The sequence below is a fragment of the Periplaneta americana genome, chromosome 15 (assembly GCF_040183065.1).
Source record: "Periplaneta americana isolate PAMFEO1 chromosome 15, P.americana_PAMFEO1_priV1, whole genome shotgun sequence".
In the NCBI taxonomy this organism is placed as follows: domain Eukaryota; kingdom Metazoa; phylum Arthropoda; class Insecta; order Blattodea; family Blattidae; genus Periplaneta; species Periplaneta americana.
In genome coordinates this window covers 365,987-388,588 of record NC_091131.1, presented here as the reverse complement: position 1 = coordinate 388,588, position 22,602 = coordinate 365,987, and the positions used below count along the sequence as shown (strand labels likewise).

Below are 22,602 nucleotides of genomic sequence, written 5' to 3'. Positions count from 1 at the left end.
CGTAGGGACAGCAAAATTTTAAGGAAAGAGAAAACAAGTTGAAAATAAATTTTCGATATTTTCCCATTCCGCAGATGCCTCAATAGTAGTATATGTTAAATTATTATATGCCACTCTTTTTACAGATCCACTGCTAAATCTTTTGCATAAATAGGTAGGGGCGCAAAATTGCTTTCGGCTCGTGGGCATAGCACTACCTAAATACGAGGTTGTGTATATGTAATATGTAATTAAATTAAAATAAATTTAATGGAATACATTTATAAATAAATCAATTAAAAGATTTAATTTTTGCAGAATCCCCAGTGAACTATATTTAATTTTAAAATAATCGAACTTGCAGTTATATGAAAAAATCGTTGGCTTATTTTTAAAATCTCGTAACTGCATTTGATTAAATTAAAAATTTAAATTATGGTTTATTTAACAACACTTGCAACTGCATACGTTATATCAGCTTTGCTGATGTGCCGGAATTTTGTCCCGCAGGAGTTCTTTCTCATGCCAGTAAATCTACTGACATGAGCGTGTCGAATTTAAACACATTTAAATGCCATCGACCTGGGCTGAGATCGAACCTGCAACCTCGAGTACAGAACGCCAACGCTATATTGACTATGCTACCCAAGCCGACAACTGCATTTGAGGAAAGTGTAGCCTTGAAGAGAGCAAAATAACTTCTTATTCTTTTTATCCCCCAGCTAACAACTGTTATGCATTGTTATTTATGAAATATGGAAACATACGCAGACTTATGCGGTGTTATTGGCAGACGCGTTTTGAAAATATAGCTACACAGATTTCAACGTTCGGGAAAAATTGGACTTACGGGGTTTTAGAAGTACACAACTGAAATACTGGCAAGGAAACGAATATTTCAATTACCGGTATTTATTTATTTACTCTGGTGGAGTTAAGGCCATCAGGCCTTCTCTTCCACACCACCAGCAATGCAATACAACTACAAGAAAAAATAATTATACTACAATGGAATTAATCTACTGTAATAACAAGTGACAGAATGAATATGACAAAAAAACAACTAAACGTACAAGTAGAAAATTGAAAATAATAAAAATTAGTCTAACACATTAAATGATGCAAAAAGTAAAAACATATACAACAAATAGAGATACAAAACAACAGTGACACTCAGCATCATTGTTATTAACCAAAGGACAATAAGCTATTCTAGTATCCTGGCACAAAGACAAGAGAAAGGGTTAATCTAAAAAAACGAAATTATTGTCAAAATACTAAAGATAAAAACTTCGGTATTTAGTCCCCAACATATTTACAAATGCATTACTGGTGGGCTATATTGAGGATCATGCCAACTTACACCAGATGTCACCAAAGAGGGTGAAGTCACAATGCCATGCACTGCATAATATTACTATTGATTAATAATAATAATGTCTTGCTTATTGATCATAACTCATCATTATGCTGGGAGGTGCTCTCTAAAGGTTCAGTAATTTGTGAAACAGTATACTTTCCTTCTCGCACTTTATGTTGGTAATTAGTAGATTAGTGTAATATAATAGTAAAATTTATTCTGTCTGACAACATGAAATTCACTGCTTTGACTAAACAGTTAACAATTCACGAGATATAACCTGAAAATGTATTTTGTTTCATCACGTGAATTGATTAGTATGAATTCCGAAAACACAGTACCACTTAGATATGTATACCCTACTTAAAAATATGTACTCCTAAGTCACTACCATGCTATTTCTTGTTTTGGGTATTTCAATAAAAATCTGAACTCTAAGAAATATATTTCTGTCCATTAGCCACGTGCATGTCTCATACCAAGTAGACCCACTAGTTATATATTAAATTACACTTACGTGAATGCAGTGTTGAATTAGAATCACAACAACACAACGGAATTAGGTATTGATATTGATATTATTATAGGAGAGCATTAAGAAGGGGAAGTGTATCCAGCAGTATATATAAGTATGATTATAAGGAGAGCAGTGAGGGAGAAGTGTGTCCAGTAGTGTACGTAAGTATGATTATAAGGAGAGCGGTAAGAGGGAGAAGTGTGTCCAGTAGTGTACGTAAGTATGATTATAAGGAGAGCGGTAAGAGGGAGAAGTGTGTCCAGTAGTGTACGTAAGTATGATTATAAGAGCAGTAAGAGGGAGAAGTGTGTCCAGTAGTGTACGTAAGTATGATTATAAGAGCAGTAAGAGGGAGAAGTGTGTCCAGTAGTGTACGTAAGTATGATTATAAGGAGAGCGGTAAGAGGGAGAAGTGTGTCCAGTAGTGTACGTAAGTATGATTATAAGGAGAGCGGTAAGAGGGAGAAGTGTGTCCAGTAGTGTACGTATGATTATAAGAGCAGCAAGAGGGAGAAGTGTGTCCAGTAGTGTACGTAAGTATGATTATAAGGAGAGCGGTAAGAGGGAGAAGTGTGTCCAGTGGTGTACGTATGATTATAAGAGCAGCAAGAGGGAGAAGTGTGTCCAGTAGTGTACGTATGATTATAAGAGCAGCAAGAGGGAGAAGTGTGTCCAGTAGTGTACGTATGATTATAAGAGCAGCAAGAGGGAGAAGTGTGTCCAGTAGTGTACGTAAGTATGATTATAAGAGCAGTAAGAGGGAGAAGTGTGTCCAGCAGTGTACGTAAGTATGATTATAAGGAGAGCAGTGAGATGGGCATGTGTATCCAGAAGTATGTGTTACTGTTATTTCTTCTACAGGCACGAAACCTCACAGAAATAAAGGGAGAACTGAATGATTTGCAGCCAGTACACACAATCATGTTAGCAATGAACCAATGAAATCAAGGTCGCTAGTGCACTACCAGCTATTCCCAAAAACAACATCAAGATACAGTGGTTATCTGCTGGGGTGGGAGGGGGGAGTCGCCAGAAAAAAAAAACGTTATTAAGCTAAAATCTGTAGTACCATTTGAAGAAACACTGTTCATGTCAATTGTATGAATGAGTGAGAAGCTTCAGGCCCCTAAAACTTGCCTATATCAAATCATATGATAGGTAGGTATCTAACTTGTACAAATTGTTGAAGAATTTTCTTGAAGAAATATGTATTCTGGTTCGATCATTATCTCGTCTTCATTGATCCCTGGTTCTCCAGCAAATATGGCAGAATGAGTCTGGCATTCTGGAAGCTATTTGGTTTGGACTTGGTGGATGTTGAAGTTTTCACATAGATTAACATGTTGTGAAATTTGATACTGTGCTCCTTATTTTACAAATGTATAATATGGCTAGTTTGGCTTCATTTAATTTAAAATTACATGTCGCTGTAATCACTATAGCATCATTTGTAAAGTTCCGTAAATCAGCCTCCCATCATACTCAATTTATGAAAGCATGACCTTAGCTGCATATTTTTAATTTTATCAGCCCCACCATGCTTCTTCCTGAAATTCAACTTCGAAGTTCACACAGGTACATAATGTGAAGAAGTGACTGGCACAGATTGTATACAGTTTGTTCCCTGTCCCTCTAGTCTGTACAATGAGGCACATGACAGTTGAGCGGGCAAAATGCTTCGAGATATGTAGCACGGTTCATAACAGGTTACAAATTTTAATCCCTTCTCAGTATAGACTATAATAAGTAAACAGAAAAGCAAAGCAAATATTTCATCATCATATGAACCAGAATTTTCGGCTCAGAGGATGCACACTGTGGCATTCTTTTACTTAGAAAATACTCGAGTGCAATATGTGTATTTAACAATGAAGTTACCTCCGTTCTTGCTTCACAATATGGATATTGCCTATTTCTTAATGTGCTGATACATGTTTAGGTTAAATTAGATAGTTCTCTATGTCTGGCACAGTTCTATGAATCTTGAAGAAATATCTCCACACTACTGTGACAACCTCTTGAAGTATCGCTTTGCTGTCTCCCCACTCTTTTCATGCACCAGCGTCTGAAACATAGAACAATGTGAAAAGGACAGCTCACGTGTGCATATTGCAACCTTCTGATCATACGAAATTTTAGCTTTCGTGATAACTGTGTTTAGAAGAAAAATTTTTATACCATCTTGTACAATATTATTTCGACGAAAGAACTCATTAAGGCCAAACACACGATGTAAAACCTTCAATCATCTTGTCACGAAAATCTTTCATCCTCTTTATGAGTCTTTTTCAGTAGGAGTAAGGACAATTTCTTTCATGATTTTACTTCTCTGATAGAAAATATATATTTTTGTTATGGCTAGGAGGTCTTATAGTATAGTGACTAGTTAACAGTAGGAAATGCTGTAATTATAGCAACTTACAAAACTGTAAGAATTCATCATCAGTCTTCAAATGCTGTAAACAAACAGTGGTAATTCTACAAAGTTTAATTCTTTTGCAACAAATTATATTTTATTGTTTTCTTTTTATAGCCTACTTTCAAAACTAACAAAAAATATCGCTCAGATGTTGAAAAATAAAGAGTACTCTAATCATTATTCGTACTTATATAATTGGAAAAAAAAATATGGTTTATTTAACGACGCTTGCAACTGCCGAAGTTATATCAGCATCGCCGGTGTGCCAAAATTTTGTCCTGCAGGAGTTCTTTTACATGCCAGTAAATCTACGGACATGAGCCTGTCGCATTTAAATATACTTAAATGCCATCGATCTGGACCAGGATCAAACTTGCAACCTCGAGCACAGAAGGCCAGCACTATACCGACTACACTACCCAGGCCGACAATATAGATATATCACCTATTGGTACCTATACGACTGGATATCAATAATTTATTGGCATGTGAGCAATTGACTTCCAGTAATAAAAAAGGATGAGCCTTCAAAGGCTTGGGCTGGCCACTGACACACCCTACATTATACATAAAGTGGCACCATTTACCAGCAGCATGCCAGCATCGATTATGCTGTACGTCCTTGTGGTCTGGCTGCCATCCGGGACTTTCGATACAGCAACAAGTCTGTCATCCTCCACAGACAGGACACTCTGGAAAATGTACCAACATGATGCATAGAAGGAATAGCAAATTCCACAAAGATAAGTGATAATTATAAAACACACACACACACACCCGCATGCACGGGCAGAAAAAGGAAGAGGTGAAGAGTAGAAGCAGGAGTGAGATACATCACAAGCTTGGACTTACATTGTCACACCAAACCAGTTTAATCACAAATATTCGTATCCACATAATTCAATTTTTTAAATCAAGAACAGAAAAAATCAATCTACGAGAAAAGTGACTGCAAGCAATACTGCTATGACTGATGTCCTACGAGAATTTTATACAGCATGCATGTCAACTTAGTCAAATGAAATGCGAAATTCATTGACAATTATTCGCAACCTTATATGAAACCATCACATTTCTTGGGTAAGGGAGTGAACAATTTTTCTATGATATTTCCAAGATAACTTTCAAACAAACTTGTTGCCAATGATGTTGATGTTGAGTGTTGCAGTCAGTTACGCAACAGATGTTTCATTAGAATGATTATTCGACTATGTCATCTAGTGGCAGAACAAACACCATAATTCATTAAGATCTTCACAGTTTTACAATGCCATAACTTTGTAATGCACTCGCTATAGCTGGTAATTTGAGACAAAAGCTATTGAAACAATTGTTTGTTTCATTTTCATAATGTATGGAAGTAACTGAATCAATATTTTTCATGCTGGTGGATTGAATGTGCCGCACATAAAGATCTAGCTTTCCGCATTTGGCCACCACGATCACCGGACATAACGTCATGACTTCTACCTGTGGGGGTATTATAAGGATACCAATACCACAAGGCATACCAGAGCTGCAACAACGCATTGCTGACATGTGGACATGCTTGCTCATGTATAGCAGGAACTTATTATGCCATGTACAATACAAAAGTAAACTTGGATATTTGCTCTTTCCATTCTGGTATAGTAAGTTACGTTATTCCAATTCATTACAAAATTATAACAATGTGAAAATATAAAGATATTTTTCAATCAGGGTGTACTTTATAGCAGATTTTGAATATAGTAAATTGTATACATACATTCTAATTTTCTAATGGGTTCATTTTGCTCCACACTCAACAAATCATTCTGAGCTCTTACTTTAAGTACATCCCCAGATGGCATAACTTCTTCGTACTCTTCGCCTGCCTTAATGTGTAGTTCAGTGGTGCGAATCATTGTCGATGTCTTAATGGTCCAGATGTGATCGTTCAGGGAGATCTCCACAACTGGCGTGGTAGCAGCCATCATCTTACGAGCCACGAAAGGCACACCTGCAAGCAATTTTGCAGAAAAAAGTGAATATTGTGTTCGATATTTTAATTTATTGTTTAAAGACCAAACCATATTAATACAAATTGCAGATACACAAATTTTGAAATTATGGACAAGATGATGACTTTCCCCTATTAAATGTTTTGCCATTTGTTCTGTTGGTTATATCCTTCCTTGTTTAATTATGTAAGGTTTTTAAAGGAAGCTAATATTCTTAAAATTCTAACAAATATGACAGCCGAACTTCTAACTTCCATCCATTACTCACCAAGTGCTTTGAAGTAACCATCCAGGTTCTCGTTCCTCTCTAGCTGGTACTTTCCGATCAGCTGAGCCATCTTCTGTTATTCTGGTATGAAATAACAACACAAAACTAATCATATACCAGTAACTAATTTACACTGTGTAAATATCACTTCAGCTCAGTCTTGCAAAGTCACTACAAAGATGCCATTTTTTAACACAGACTTGCAGCATCTAACTTTACGTAAGACAGCAATTCTCTGGATAACACTGTACTCCACTTGTTTTAAACAGTGTTTAATGTAACATTGATTCAGGCTCTTTTTAAACGTGTGTCTCAACTGTAAGGCGAATGTCAGGAAATCCCACGGCAAATCCTGAAACTTATTTCTCCAAAGCATCATCACACTATTGCCAATTCGACCAACATATTTAAAACATTTGTATATTAACAATTTTCTGAAACCTTTCTTTGGAGTTCAACTGCATAGTAACATATAGGGTCCGACATTGGGTTCTGACGAGTTTCAACATGCTGTTGTAAAGGGACTATAAGGTTTAAACATTTAAAAATAACACAGTATGTAGCTTGAATAATGCAATTTATTGGAATGTCTTCATTTTTTGAAAATTACTTTCAAGTGATCCCCTTGGTATCTTATGACCTGTTGTAATCTTACACGAAAATTGTTCATGACACTTTGCAATAAACCTGGGGTTTCGTTGATTTCTTGCACTTCAGCCTGTATCCTGTTCTTCAGACCCTGGATAGAGTGTCCCCACAAAAAGAAGTCAGGCACTGCTAGATCTGGGGATCAAGCCGGCCAATTGATATCTCCAAACCGAGAAATTATGCGTCCTGGGAAGAAATTTCTCAACAATCGCAGTGTGTCTCTGGCAGTATGGGCCGTAGCCCCATCTTGTTGAAACCACATGTCATCCCTGTTTAGTGCGCCTCTATATGGTCTGTAACATCTGTCAATACTGTCCACCATTCATCGTAACAGCTCTCTCATTTCCATCTTCGAAAAAATAGGGACCAATTATGACTGTAGCAGAAACAGCACACCATACGATTACCCTCAAAGCAAGAGTGTTTCAAACCAGACCACACTCTATCCAGGGTCTGAAGAACAGGCTACAGGCTGAAGTGCAAACCCCAGGTTTACTGCAAAGTGTCATGAACAGTTTTCGTGTAAGATTACAACAGCTCATAAGAGACCAAGGGGATCACTTGAAAGTGTAATTTAAAAAAAATTAAGACATTCTAATAAATTGCATTACTCAAGCTACATACTGCGTTATTTCTTAAATTTTAAACCTTACAGTCCCTTTACAACAGCCTGCTGAAAATCAAATGCCGGACCCTGTACTTATACTTACAGTTTTTAAGGAACTCGGAAGTTCATTGCCACCTCACACAAGCCATCTATCCTGAGCAAGATTAATCCAGTCTCTACCATCATCTCCCTCAAATCCATTTTTTATATTATCCTCCCATCTACGTCTCGGCCTCCCAACTAACACTCTATATGCATTATATACAGATATTTAATGCTATGAAAATTTTGACTCTGGATTTTAATTATTTTTCACCTCTCCCCCTCGTTTTTGTTTCTAAGACTAGGCCTAGTGAATAACTACTGAATGACCTTTTTTACAGTTACGGAAGAAAAAACTGGCTGATGAGCAGCAAAACTCGTAATGTTACTTGTTGTGATTACCACAGTACAGACTGTCCAAGAGGGATACTGTTTACTTCCCTCGAAGTTGCTGGGCTAGAAGGAAGAGGCTTTCGGACTGTTTCTCGTCACATTCTATAAGGTTGAAACTCTTGTGTTCTTGTCGACATAGAGAATTTGTTATTTCATTGTTTTTACCATTGTGGGTATGAGGAATGTTATTGATTTAATTTTCATCTCCTCTGTTCGTCTCTCTTTAGTCTGTAGACATACTCCGTTTATTTATGATTTATTTGTATTTTAATATCTTCCTGGCAAAACAGACTGCCAATCTGACGAAGAGCAAACAAAATTGAGATAGATACAATACACAGGAACTTAGTTATAATTCGATATAGATAAAGTAGATTAAATATAAATTGATAAAGGTAATCCAATACAAATGATATAAGTGAACATTCGAATAAGTTGAAATAAATAAATAAATAAAATTTAATTTAGGTAAACAATTAATAATAATGAGGGAAGAGAAACATAAATAGATTTGTTAGTTAGAAATAATTTTTGTGCGATTTAGGAAAATGTTTGATAATATAAGTGGTTCTAGTGGTTTACTAGAACGTTTTATTTATTCTATTTCTAAGCCTACGGTATTTACTTTTCTTCTGAAATTAAAGAAAAATATGCATTCCTGAAGTAAAATAATTAATACTGAATGTTCCTTTTATCACGAATTAAATGTTCTTCTTCCTATGTAGCTCTAGTGATATACAACAGTTGATAGCTTGTCCAGAAACCATTGGCATTGATCACTGCATCCATTCTTCTACTTACAGAATTAACAAGGATTTGGATATATCCTATCTATCCAACGATGCAACGAGAACCTACAATTCATCTGCATTTCTAGGATTCCAACTCTGTAGTTGCTCATTAACACCGCGTTGCACTTCCACCCACACATTTAAATGAGATTTAACCATGGAACCTCTATGACAGCATCCCTGTGAATGTTGAACCAACGCTGCACAGAGATGCATGTATGTACCAAAGACAAGTCATGTTGGAATTTTATTTTGTTTTCGGGCTGAAACACACGAGCACTAGGTAGCTTCACATTTTCCAGTATATTGCTGTACTGATGCCCATTCATATGCCCATGAATCCTCCATAGTGCGCCACCACCATAACCAGAAATCCATCTCCAAACCGACATGGACAAATGATCACTGCATAGCCTCTGGACCACATAGTCAGGGTCAAATGTCTTTGATCGTTTCAGTTGATATACTTGCACTGGCTCTGTGCTGTGGTTCATAAACACCTTCTCATCCGAAAAGATGATCTCTTGCCATGGATAGTTGTAATGAATTTGGCAAAATGTGACACGATCAATTCGATGGTCTTCAGTCAGAACTCCCTTCACCGCTGCTCTTCTTGGCACAATATTGGCACTACTGAACCTTTTACGAGCCATTTTGTTAGAAGCAGGAAATCCCGTGCCAGCAACAAGCATTTTGGAAGTGTGAAATGGAGCGTGTCTATTAACATAAGATCTTTCTGTGGTATTGTCTTTCACTACCAGGTTTACGAGTTATGTATCCTCACTCCTGATACTGCGCCCACCACATGGACGCTGTTCTACTCACAACTCCATACCGTTCTCCAGCTTGCGCCGCGCTAAATTCGCCTTCCTCGATCAGTGCAATTACTTTGGCTTTGACGTCCATAGCTACTGAACTGAAATACTAATGATGATTTTCGAAGTGGTTGTGGCTATTTATAGACAAAATCTGTTGGTAGATATGGAAAGGATCACATGTCTAAGACTCTAGAAAGAACACGAAATATACAGTAGTCATAAATCATAAACACAGTATGCTTGTAGAGTGAATAGAGACAAACAGAGGGAATGAAACTGACATTAACAACATTCCTTATATCAGCAATGGCAAAACAACTTTCTATATGTCGACTAAAACACAACCAATGTTGCAATTACACAAATACAGTATATTGTAGAATGTAAACAAAACCATTCCCAAAGCCAGTCTCTTGTAGCGCAACAGCTACGAGGGGAAGTCAATAGTGTCCCTATTAGACAGTCCGAAAGTCTCTTCCTCCTAGCCCAGCAACTTCGAGGGGAAGTACTATGATAATCACAACAAAACCGGCATAAGTCACATTATGAGTTTTGCTGCTCATCGGCCAGTTTTTTCTTCTGTGACTGTACAATGGCTTCAGTAAATAAACAAAATAAATGCTGAATGTATTGTAAATCTTACTGTTGCAAAATTCAGTGTGTTTAATGACCAAAGTTATTTTGCAGAATATCATAGGTCTGAGGTGACACGCAGTTGCATCATGAAGCACAAGATTCCCATATTGTGTACAATATTGTATTTATTATAAGACTCTTGAGCAGCACTCATAGTTAAAGAGCTGCAAGAACAGGATTGGGAAGACAGAGCAAATTGGAGGAAAAGAATAAGAATGTAGGACATTGGTCACAGGAAGATGTAATATTGCATTGTAAACCTGTTCGTAATAATTACTCAATCTCATAAAATTTGGTAATGAATTAGGGTAAAGGTTAGTAATATTGTGATACGAGTGATACTGTGAAGGTTCTTTTTGAGAAATTATTACAATTTTACTGAGCGAGGGAAGGATTGGTTTTGTGCAGAAACTTATCCACGAACAGTCCCTTAATACATTGACGCAAGAAACCAATCTTCCTCTCGCTCAGTAAAATTGTAATAAATTCCCAGAAGGAACTATCACAATATTACCAACCTTTACTCTATATTCTTTTGATGCTACATTAAAAATTATTTAATTCCAAATGTTGTTGTATTTGGTGTTGTCAACCTCAATTGTCTGTTTGATCTTGTTTCATATCCATGAATTTCTGCACTGATTTTGAATTTATAATTATAATGTATTTTTCTCTTTAATACTTTAAGCATAAAAGACACATGGATTTCTTTAATATTACGAGAGTTGTAAACAAAAGTAGTGGCAATATAGACAGCAAGAACATGTTATTGAACTTACATGGAAAATACATTTACATCCCTTCAATATAATCACCAGCGTGTTCCTGTATCTTTTGCCAAATCCGTGGTAACCGTTAAATGCCATCAGCGAGGTTGTTTCTGTTGATCTCTCTGATGGACTGGTCTACTGCATCAAGCACTGATGCAACATCTGGAAACCTCTTGCCTCTAAGAGTATGTGCCTCACAGTTTGATGACCAAGTCCAACTTTGATGGCTAATTCTCGTACAGTCCAGCGATGTTCAACAGCAAGGAGACCTCGCACCAACTCCATTTGTTGGTCACAAATGGATAGACGACCTGTGCGAGCCACATTCCAACCAGTACGAAATGCAGAGACCCATCTTGCAACCATCCGATACTGTAGTGCATTGTTGCACAAGCTTCAAGTAACTCTTGATGACATTGGCATGCATTTCTACCACAGGCTACCTCGACTTTTATCCATGATCGCTGCTCAAGTTTAGTAAACATGCTTTAGAACAGTTAAAAATAGTGCTTTACATTTAACCACGCACAATAACATGTTGTCATAGCAACCAGTTTTATCATTCAATACATCGAGAATGTCTACAACTACGATCACCAGTTGTCTCCTATCGCATGTGAATGAGCATGACCCATTCCCGGCAGTGTTGTCGCTACTTTATTTACAACCCATGTATATTTCAATGGAAGAATTTTTTGTAACATTATGCACTTCAGTTGATGGTGCTAAATATGGCAGTTCATGTAACAATTTGATTGCTCTTCTTTGAATTACTTCGCCCATACATGTCACATGCCTTGCCTATCTCAAACTTCTGGATTTAACGTTCCTAATTATGTCAGGTGGAGAATACAATGTGTGCAGTTCTGCATTCTGTAACTTTCTCAGTTCTCCTGTAACTTCATCCCTCTTAGCCCCAAATATTTTCCAAAGTACCTTATTCTGAAATATCCTTAACCTCTGTTCTTCTCTCAAAGTGAGAGTTCAAATTTCACAACCATACAGAACAACCGGTAATATAACTGTTTTATAAATTCTAACTATCAGCTTTTTTGAAAACAGACTGGATGACAAATTTCTCAACCAAGTACTAACAGACATTTCCCATATTTATTCTGCGTTTAATTTCCTCCCAACTGTCATTTATATTTGTTACTGTTGCGCCAAGATATTTGAATTTTTTCACCTTTTCAAAGGATAAATTTCCTAATTGTATATTTCCATTTCGTACTATGTTCTGATCACGAGACATAATTATATACTTTGTCTTTTTGGGATTAACTTCCAAACCTATCTCTTTGCTTGCCTCAAGTAAAATTCCTGTGTTTTCCCTAATAGTTTGTGGATTTTCTCTGAACACATTCAAGCTTTTTAATGAATATACACCCTTAATTAGCCCCTAATTTTCGATTAATACACACACAACTAACCTGAACTCTAACCTTAGAGAAATGCACACATTCGCTAATATCCATCCTAGAAAATAACTTGTAATTACAATTAAATCTAATATTGCTATAAATTCCATTTATCAGGTAACATCCTTCTATTATTATCAGCAAATGTAATGCAGGGAAAGGCGAACAAATAATTTCAATTTGAAGAAGGCCTGCAACGATTTTCTAAACCTAAATATCAATATCAGACGACTCTTGTGTAAAAGCAGATTTAATGCAAAGAACTACAGATCATTTTATGATGCCTTAAATAGTGAATAAAAGTGTGGTAATTCTATAGAACAACTAGACCAAAGGAGGCACCATTTTCTTTTGATTTGCGAGCATAGGCTATCATGAAACTAAGAAAAAGAAACCGTGGTTTGATGAAGATTGTTCCATTGTAGTAGATAGAAGGAAACAGGCAAAATTGAAATTCTTACAGGATCCAATTGAGGAGAATAGAGATAATTATTTCAATGAAAGACAGGAAGCAAGTCGTACACTTAGGAATAAAAAGAGAGATTACTTGAAGGAAAAACTGAATGAGGTAGAAACAAATAGTAAGAATAAAAACATTCGAGATTTATATAAGGGTATAAAGGAATTTAAAAACGGATATCAGGCAAGGGTAAACGTGATCAAGGATGAGATTGGTGACTTGCTTGCAGACTCTCATTCAATCTTGAACAGATGGAAAAACTATTTTGGGCAACTACTAAATATACATAGGCCAAATAGAAATGATCGGGACGAAATTGAAATACAAACTGCTGAGCCATTTATACCCGAACCCACACTTTCTGAAGTCGAAATTGCAATAGAAAATCTGAAAAAATTATAAGTCTCCAGGTATCAATAAAATTCCAGCAGAATTAATACAAGAGGGTGGAAGCGCATTATCTAGCGAAATTTATAAACTTGTACTTGCAATTTGGGAAAAGGAAATTGTACCAGAACAATGGAAGGAGTCCATAATCGTACCTATTTTTAAGAAGGGGGACAAGACTAACTGTAGTAACTTTCGAGGAATATCACTTTTGTTGACAATATATAAAAATTCTGTCGAATATCCTTTTGAGAAGATTAACTCCATATGTAGATGGAATTATTGGGGATCATCAGTGTGGTTTTAGGCGTAATAGATCGACTATTGATCAGATTTTTTGTATTCGACAGATATTGGAGAAAAAATGGGAGTATAAGGGTACAGTACATCGGTTATTCATAGATTTCAAAAAGGCGTATGACTCGGTTACGAGAGAAGTTTTATATGATATTCTTATTGAATTTGGTATTCCCAAGAAAATAGTTTGATTAATTAAAATGTATCTTAGTGAAACTTACAGCAGAGTCCGTATAGGCCAGTTTCTATCTGATGCTTTTCCAATTCACTGCGGGCTGAAGCAGGGAGATGCATTGTCATCTCTACTTTTTAACTTCACTCTAGAATATGCCATTAGGAAAGTCCAGGATAACAGAGAGAGTTTGGAATTCAACGGGTTACATCAGCTTCTTGTCTATGCGGATGACGTGAATATGTTAGGAGAAAATCCACAAACAATTAGGGGAAACACGGAAATTCTACTTGAAACAAGTAAAGCGATAGGGTTGGAAGTAAATCCCGAAAAGACTAAGTATATGATTATGTCTCGTGACCAGAATATTGTACGAAATGGAAATATAAAAATTGGAGATTTATCCTTCGAAGAGGTGGAAAAACTCAAATATCTTGGAGCAACAGTAACAAATATAAATGACACTCAGGAGGAAATTAAACGCAGAATAAATATGGGAAATGCCTGTTATTATTCAGTTGAGAAGCTTTTGTCATCTAGTCTGCTTTCAAAAAATCTGAAAGTTAGAATTTATAAAACAGTTATATTACCGGTTGATCTATATGGTTGTGAAGCTTGGACTCTCACTTTGAGAGAGGAAAAGAGATTAGGGTGTTTGAGAATAAGGTTCTTAGGAAAATATTTGGGGCTAAGAGGGATGAAGTTACAGGAGAATGGAGAAAGTTACACAACGCAGAGCTGCACACATTGTATTCTTCACCTGACATAATTAGGAACATTAAATCCAGACGCTTGAGATGGGCAGGGCATGTAGCATGTATGGGCGAATCCAGAAATGCATATAGAGTGTTAGTTGGGAGGCCGGCGGGAAAAAGACCTTTGGGGAGGCCGAGATATAGATGGGAAGATAATATTAAAATGGATTTGAGGGAGGTGGGATATGATGATAGAGACTGGATTAATCTTGCTCAGGATAGGGTTCAATGGCGGGCTTATGTGAGGGTGGCAATGAACCTCCGGGTTCCTTAAAAGCCAATAAGTAAGCAAGTAAGTACTATGAATAGAACGGAATACTAAATGTGTGGTTTGACTTTCTGACACCCAATACTTGCCATAAAATAACCTAGAACTATTCATGTGTTATACGTAGTAATGAATGTGGATGTATTGCCATCATGTTGTCCACAACGGACATCACGGGCAAACGGATCACCATTTAAATGTAAAACATGACTGTTAATTATGTCAAAATACGACCTCTTTAGACAATAATCTCTACCTCTACTGGTATTAAATGCTGCAGTCCAGGCCTCTAAGCACCCACTGTCCAGAGACTTGCACCATACTGTTACTTAAGATGCTTTCTTGCTAGTGCGGGCCAGATCTCCAAACACCCCATTGTCCAGAAAGTTGCACCTGGACTTCTCCAGCAAACTTAAGTATGGTATTTAAATTACATATCTCATCAGCATGAGTTGGTCTGGGTGGCGCAGCCGGTGTCAGAGTTTGCAGGGTCGATCCGGCTCAGGTTAATGGCATTTGAGTGTGCTTAAATACGACAGGCTAATGTCTGTAGATTTAATGGCACATAAAATAATTCTTCCAGCACACCAGCGTTGCTGATATAATCTCAAATATATCCACATGACTCCGATTGTATAAGAAGATAATTTGTTATATTGGCCCCCATTGTGCATCATTGTTTGCGTAAATAAAAACAGGGCACATAAAGATTATTTTCAAAAAAGCAATAAAAAATGTATACCTTACAGAATTAATATTGGTACGTAATATGTGCCGTATGTAGGCCTAAAATTTAATCGGTAATTTCCCAGAATATGTCGATGCATATAGACCAGTTTTACACTAAACCTAAACTTTGTGTATGCAAGGTATAATAAAACCTAACCTAACCTGTCGAAAAGGTTAGGTTAGTTTAGGGTTTTAGTATACACTAAGTTAAGGTTTAGTGTAAGACTCGTCCATATGAAGCGACACATTCTGGGAAATTACCAATTATTCCATCTATCACTTTCATTTAATCATGAAATAACGCAACTCAAATTAAGCTTATAGCCTACATCTATCAAATTTTTTCAGTGCCTAATTGATGTAGATCTACAACACTAGTGCATTAACTTAAAAATAAGGCTATAAGTGTTGGTTTAATTCAAGGTAGAGTATCCACTCGCCACTGAACGAATATTGCACACTTTTAGTACTGCCAATGTAGCGCTATATACCAATTTTCAACACATATCACAACACGGTGAACGTTACTTATGTCCCTCCCACTATAGAGACATAGGCCAGTTTTACACTAAACATATTTAGTATAACTTGTTGCCTGTGAGCCATCCCAAACCCCGACCTTCGCCCCTAACAGCGCCGGTTTTTATATACCCGTCAGTCAAGGCTTTCTGAGAAATAAAAGCAATTGACAATAGATCTCAGTCATGACAACCTCATAAAATATCCTATCAATTGAATAATCGATCTTGCTATGTACAACATAATTATATTATATTATTACTCATTTCAACGAGTACTGACGACCACTGCAAAATACGATAATTTGGTCCAGGGAGCATTCTCTTTATGGCACAAGGATGATTTATGTAACATGTTTCTAAATGCTACGTACAACATAATTATATTATTATATTATTACCCATTTCAGCGAGTACTGACGACCACTGCAAAATACGACAATTTGGTCCAGAGAGCATTCTCTTTTGGCACAAGGATGATTTAGGTAACATGTTTCTAAATTATTAGTCTTTTAAATACTGGTACATTCTTTAATAAATCACTGAAAAACAAATGTGAATATATAGAATGTGGAGTGAGTACGAAATTATTATTTTTTATTTTTTGGAGCATCATTTTTACGTAAATAACGACAAATAAAAACTAACATGCCACATAACATTATTTTAAGAAATACAGGAAACAAGCATGAATAATATTCACCATTCTAAATGATCTTGGGATAGAAAAAAAACGTATGGAATAGAAATTACATACAAATGTGAGTGTAATAAACAATGAGCAAACCATCTTCGATTAATCATTTCAAAACAATGTGAATATAGGCACCGTGCATGGGTCTCAAAATCGTACTGGTAGCGCCGCGCAGTGTCTCAAATCCTAATTAACTACAGGCTCGCAGTCATTCACTAGTCATGTGTGATATAGAAATTACATGCGGCTTTCTGCAGATAAAAAATTGTAATATTAGTAAGAATGGGTTCATTGATTCATAGTGTTCTGCCCAATAGCAGATCTTTCACTGCAAACCCATCCATCTCCAGTCTGTAATTATTTTATAGACTCAGTGGAAAGTTCAGTACTGCTAGAGGAGTGTAAAAATGTAACTACAAAGTTCCTGAAATATCAGTGAAGTTGTTTGGCACTTACATCAGATTTCAGACCAATGAATGAGGGTGAACAGTCATATTACTAAAACATTGATATACTTACATTTGATGTCATGACGTGTGTAATATTTGTGTGTATAATATCTCTATAAATTACGTATTTTAATGTGATTTAATTCTAAAAGTAGTCTTAATTACACTTCCTGAACAATGGGCGACTGCAAATTCTCTAAAACACAACACATAATGAACAATATCATCAACATACTACCTTTGATTGAGATTCTGGCTGATATGTACATCTGTTATCAGGTAGTACATCTCACTGACGGTATGTGTCAGAGGAAGAACAATATTGTTTGTATGTATATGAAGTCTGACTAGTGTAATTTGTAGCTAGTTGGCGATATGTGCAATGGAAGGGAAAAGGAACTGGCCACTCTATCCCATGATATGCTAGCCTAGTTGCCTCATAAGTGGTGCCTTGTTGGTATCACTTATGAGGTTCAGACTTCTCTTTCGATAGTTGAATAAACAACAAGATCAAAATGCGGAAGCAGTTCAATTGATAGTTTGTGTAAAATGTTATACTGTATATTTTAATTCGTTGAATGCACCTTTCAACATGAATTCGAACACTGGCAATGCTGTAAGTAGTTTCGACTTCTTCAGCTGTTAATTTACCATCGTGCAGATACGGTGGAGTAACAACAATGATCTCTTTATCAGAGAGGTTTGTTATTATTCCGGGAAAACCTGACTTCATCACCACCTTCTAATAAAGTCAATAACCCGCAATCAGTTGTTATGACTGTGTCACTCGATCTGGCTCGGTAGCATTTAGATTTGAAGGCCACCATCTGATCCACATTGGGGGCTGTTCCACTTCTGAACAATTAATTGTCACTCTACGTTTTTCAATATTGCAGGCATTGTTTCCTGAATACTTCCTCTGCTAGCCAAAACCCAAAATTACAGTTATTGTGGATGTCAACATTAAAGTGTCGGTAAAAATACATTATAATTATAATTGTACGATTAACTCCGAACATCACCCTCATAGCAGAATACGACAATCCAGTTTTCATTTTAATTGGAAAATATGAGTAGACGATTTTCTTTACTAATCTTACTTTTGGACAGAATTTTTCGAAAGCTTTCGATGTGAAATTCACTAATGAAAATGGCAAAAATAATATGTATGGTCTACATCTTGGGGCGTTTAGACTATCTATGGTAGCTATTTTTGGGTTAAATAATAGAATTGGAAATATTTCTTATTATGATTCTACGGGTATGATTGTTTCAATTGGCAGCAATTTTAACAATACATATATTAGAAACCACAAATGTCACTGCCATTAAGTCTGGTAGTTCTGTCTCATATTTTATTGCAGAATAATTTCGGAAACCTTGCATTTCATTAAACATATCATCTGTTCCTGAACGCTTGTCATAACATTTCTTATGTGACTTCAGTTCGGCATGTAATGGAATGGACACTTGAGTAGACAATTCACATAATTCAATTGTGAAAGAAAAAACAAAATCACTAACAATGGTTTCATTTACTTCTGCCTATATGGCTACTTCATTTTTTCGAAATAACACTTGTTGAGCATTCGCCTTCCATAAAACTTAAATTTTCATCTTTTCTTCTTCTTTATGCGTCTCTTTCGTACATTTCCGGAGATAGGCCTAGTTGAGATGAGGCAGTCTTTTTCTTGTATTCTTTTATAAAAATACTGGGAACGGTCTGCTAGTTTTGGGGGTGTCCTGATCTCGTTCCCAATAAAATGAATACCGAAAATTTTTGCTGCGGGTGTTGGTTTCCAAGGTGAACCATCAGCACTTGAAATCAAGAATTAAATATCGATATGAATACATTTAAAATAAGTATATTATTATTTATTGTTGCTAATATTATACATAATATATATGTAAAGAACTCAGTAATTATGTATTTTTTTTAAATTTAAATGATAAATTCCTGTCGTTGTTAACTTAATGGTTATTTATAAACATAATACTATATACATTCTATTTTTTATATCAGGCCTAGTATATAATAATACTATGATTACAAGAAGTGTAGCCTTATTTAATTTCGTCTGCGTACTGCATGAATCTACAATTAGCGTCGTTGCGCTTCAATTTTCTGTTTTGGAAATGAATAAAAACAATATCGGTTGGTGTGTTCCTATAAGCATTACTACACTCAAGAACACAACATCCATATTTCTAATCATTTAACCTCAGATGTTAAGTATATTCATACACTTCAAGCACAACTCTATCGCTGCTGTCCCTCAGTTAATAACAACAGTCGCCACCAGAGGAGCATGCACGGTGCCTATAGCATGCATTGTGTAGGAAAATAATTTCTTATAAGTTGCTCCCATGTGCATCGCTCTTAATTATCTTTGGATGGGAAATAACAATGAAATATGTATAAAATAAAAATTACATAACAGGCGAGCGTATAAAAAACAGTAAGTAGAATCATATCTGATTAATAAGCTCAAATTACTCCAGTTTAGTGTAAGAGTGGTCTATATCTAACGATGTCTCCCAGCAAATTACTTAATTATTTAAAAACAAAAATATCGTGTTAGAAGATTGAATTTGTGAATTTTCTCTGAAACTTTCCAAATATCTGTAGGCAGTCTTTTACACTAGATTGCCGAAAATTGGTTTATAGCGCATTGGCAGTGATAAAAGTGTGAAATATTCGTTTAGTGGATGGTGGATACTCTACATTGACCCACAAAACATTTCAGTAATTAATCTGTGTGTAATCTGTTAGAAACACTGATATGTTAAAATCCCCGAATTGGTTCCTAACCCCACTAACATTTAGGTTAGGTTATTGGGGTAGATTACTTGGAGAAACTTTCGACCATTTCTCACTGATGAGTTGTTTTTTATATTGGTGACATTGATTATATAGTTGTGTGCAAAAAAACTGTATAACTGCAGTAGGGGGGGGGGGAATGGTAAGGGGTTAAATTTAGGGTTTCGACAAAAAAAAATAGGTTTGGTTGCTGCGATTTACGTTGCTTTCCTACTTCTGTTTCTAAGTTCTTTCCAAAAAGGAGGTAAAAATGTAGAGTTTTGAGAAAAAAGAACAATTAAAATCGCTTCTGTAGCTGTTCTGCACAATATTATCAATGAAATAAATGTAATTATGGAGAATGGAGGCGAGTTGTCCGGCATCACATTGACATTCCATTTCTTCCACTAGATGGCTCCCGACACGACGTAGATTTACAGCCACTGTACGTAAATTAAGGAGGGCAACATTTGCAAATGAAACTATACTAAACGTGAGGAATGTTACTACAGGTGTGTAATATTATGTGAGAGGTTAGGTTAGATTAGGTTGTATTATGACAGGTTAGGTTTGGTTAGGTGTGTAGTATTACGTGAGAGGTTAGATTTGGTGTGTAGTATTACGTGAAAGGTGTTAGCGACACTGAAAACCCCATTAATCTCTCCCAAAAATTACGTCACATTCAGGAAATATGGCGTTGTTCACGCACGACGAATTTGGTATGGTAACCTATGTATTTCCGGCGGGCTGACTGAACATACAGCTCTCCCAGTGATCACATCCAATTTCCGCTACTCCATACTATAAATCCTTGGTACTTTCAAGGTATTTTAACAATTTTGTGTAGTGTCTGTTCATTAGTAACCTTCACCTTGTTTTATGTACAATTCTTTTATCTCATATAAATTAGACAATATTCAATAAATATAAAATATTTCTCACCATATTTCTAATAACTATTGTATCTCATGTAAATTAGGCAATATTCAATAAATATTTCTAAATTATACTATTACGCCTACTTTTTTTTAGCTAAGTTATACTGGAGTGTGGAGAAAAGGTGTGGACACTGTGTACCACAGATCATATACAGGACAGGTGTGTCCGCTTTCAGCCATGCCGTTCCGATGACAACGAAATACCAAATATCATCAACATGATAAAGAAAGAAAATATTACGCACATGTGTGCATACGTTGTTGTCTTCGACGCTAAGTTCCGCTACTCTTTCGGCACCCACTACAAGACGGTTACAGACACACAGTTTATTTGTCTATGGTTATAATAGAGGTCAAGTGCACAACGTGACACTTCAACGAGCGCTATTCACACTGCTGCTTACGAGATTACTGTATATACAAGCTGGCACATAGCACGATCGAGAATGGGTCTCTGAGCGTCATGACAATTTCTGCCGCTACGTTCGCCTCGCAGTCCTATTAAATGATGAATAGTTCCATTACTATACTTGTTTTTTTGAAAGATGGGACATAACAGTCAAGCGGCCGAGCTTGGAACTACAGTACCATGTTGCCAACATGACTACCAGCTGCCAGCTGATGGAAGCTAGCTGACGTTAAAACATTCATTGGCAATTGACGCGAAGGTAAGAAAACAATACAAAAATCGACAGAGAATCAAAGATGAAATGTACCAATGCTAACATTGTGTGCACAATAAATGTTTCCAAGAGAGCTATTAAACACTCGCCATGTGGACCTGTAAGTTTGGCAACTCAACCGTTACCATAGCAACAGGCCTACCACGCTATGTGATATTCAGTTGTTTTTCCGATCATGTCCCTTCTTACAAAAAAAAAAAAAGTATAAGCATTGTGTATCGTGAAAATTCTTTGATTAATTTTGCATTACTGATCGAGTACGAAGATTATAAACATAACAAGATATTACCACATTCTACTATATACAGTCACGAAGCTTATAAATATTCAAACACAGACAGTTGAAATATGCATCCATAGATAGTTGCTCACCACCAGAATCGCTACTATCGCTTCATCACAGACTCTTTCCCTAGCAGACCATAAAATGTATTATACTTTCGATATCGTGTTCTTTTGAAAAAAACAACACCTTCCTTCCACTACTTAAATATGAAATACATAAGGTTTATATATTATTTTCATTATATATATATATATATATATATCTTTGGAAGAAGGATAACTCTGGATCTTTCGGAAGGATAACTGTAACCTATTTTTCATAGTACTACAAACGTCTCCTTGTCCCATATTATTATTCAAATTATTTTATTTTAGCCATTTACAGTTATTACAACCGATAACGAACATTTCACTGTTTACATAGCTTTTCACGACAATGCGAAATACGGCACAATCAATGCTTTTTCGATCTAGACCAGGTCGTAATGTTTGTTCGGGTTTTCTATTTCAGTGTATGGA

At 36.1% G+C, this 22,602-nt stretch overlaps 2 protein-coding genes across 3 annotated transcripts in view; one reads left to right on the top strand and one right to left on the bottom strand.

Annotated features, from left to right (window-relative positions):
- Positions 1 to 875: 875 nt before the first annotated feature.
- Positions 876 to 21,708, bottom strand: LOC138715777 (fatty acid-binding protein-like). 2 transcript variants are annotated; one of them, XM_069848833.1, is made up of 5 exons: positions 21,361 to 21,708; positions 6,526 to 6,606; positions 6,084 to 6,256; positions 4,863 to 4,967; positions 876 to 3,921 (listed from the first exon to the last, which is right to left on the bottom strand). In XM_069848833.1, the coding sequence occupies exons 2-5, from the start codon at positions 6,593 to 6,595 to the stop codon at positions 3,859 to 3,861; spliced, it is 411 nt and encodes a 136-aa protein (XP_069704934.1). In that variant the 5' UTR covers positions 6,596 to 6,606; positions 21,361 to 21,708; the 3' UTR covers positions 876 to 3,858. The 2 variants fall into 2 exon arrangements, with proteins under 2 accessions (XP_069704934.1, XP_069704935.1); XM_069848834.1 differs by lacking the exon at positions 21,361 to 21,708 and adding an exon at positions 21,120 to 21,154.
- LOC138715775 (tubulin alpha-1 chain-like) overlaps positions 20,629 to 22,602 on the top strand; it is a 35,278-nt gene continuing 33,304 nt past the window's right edge. The window contains exon 1 of the mRNA XM_069848826.1: positions 20,629 to 20,689. Within this exon, the coding sequence (XP_069704927.1) occupies positions 20,678 to 20,689 (12 nt within the window). The 5' untranslated portion in view covers positions 20,629 to 20,677. The remainder of the gene's footprint in view (positions 20,690 to 22,602) is intronic.

Bases quoted from the DNA above. Each gene is read 5' to 3' on its own strand.
- LOC138715777 (XM_069848833.1), bottom strand. From the start codon at position 6,595: ATGGCTCAGCTGATCGGAAAGTACCAGCTAGAGAGGAACGAGAACCTG. The intron at 6,257-6,525 runs GTGAGTAATGGA...AATTGCTTGCAG, and splicing joins TGGTTACTTCAAAGCACTTG to GTGTGCCTTTCGTGGCTCGT. The intron at 3,922-4,862 runs GTAAATGGTGCC...TCTATGTTTCAG, and splicing joins TCGATGCTGGCATGCTGCTG to ACGCTGGTGCATGAAAAGAG.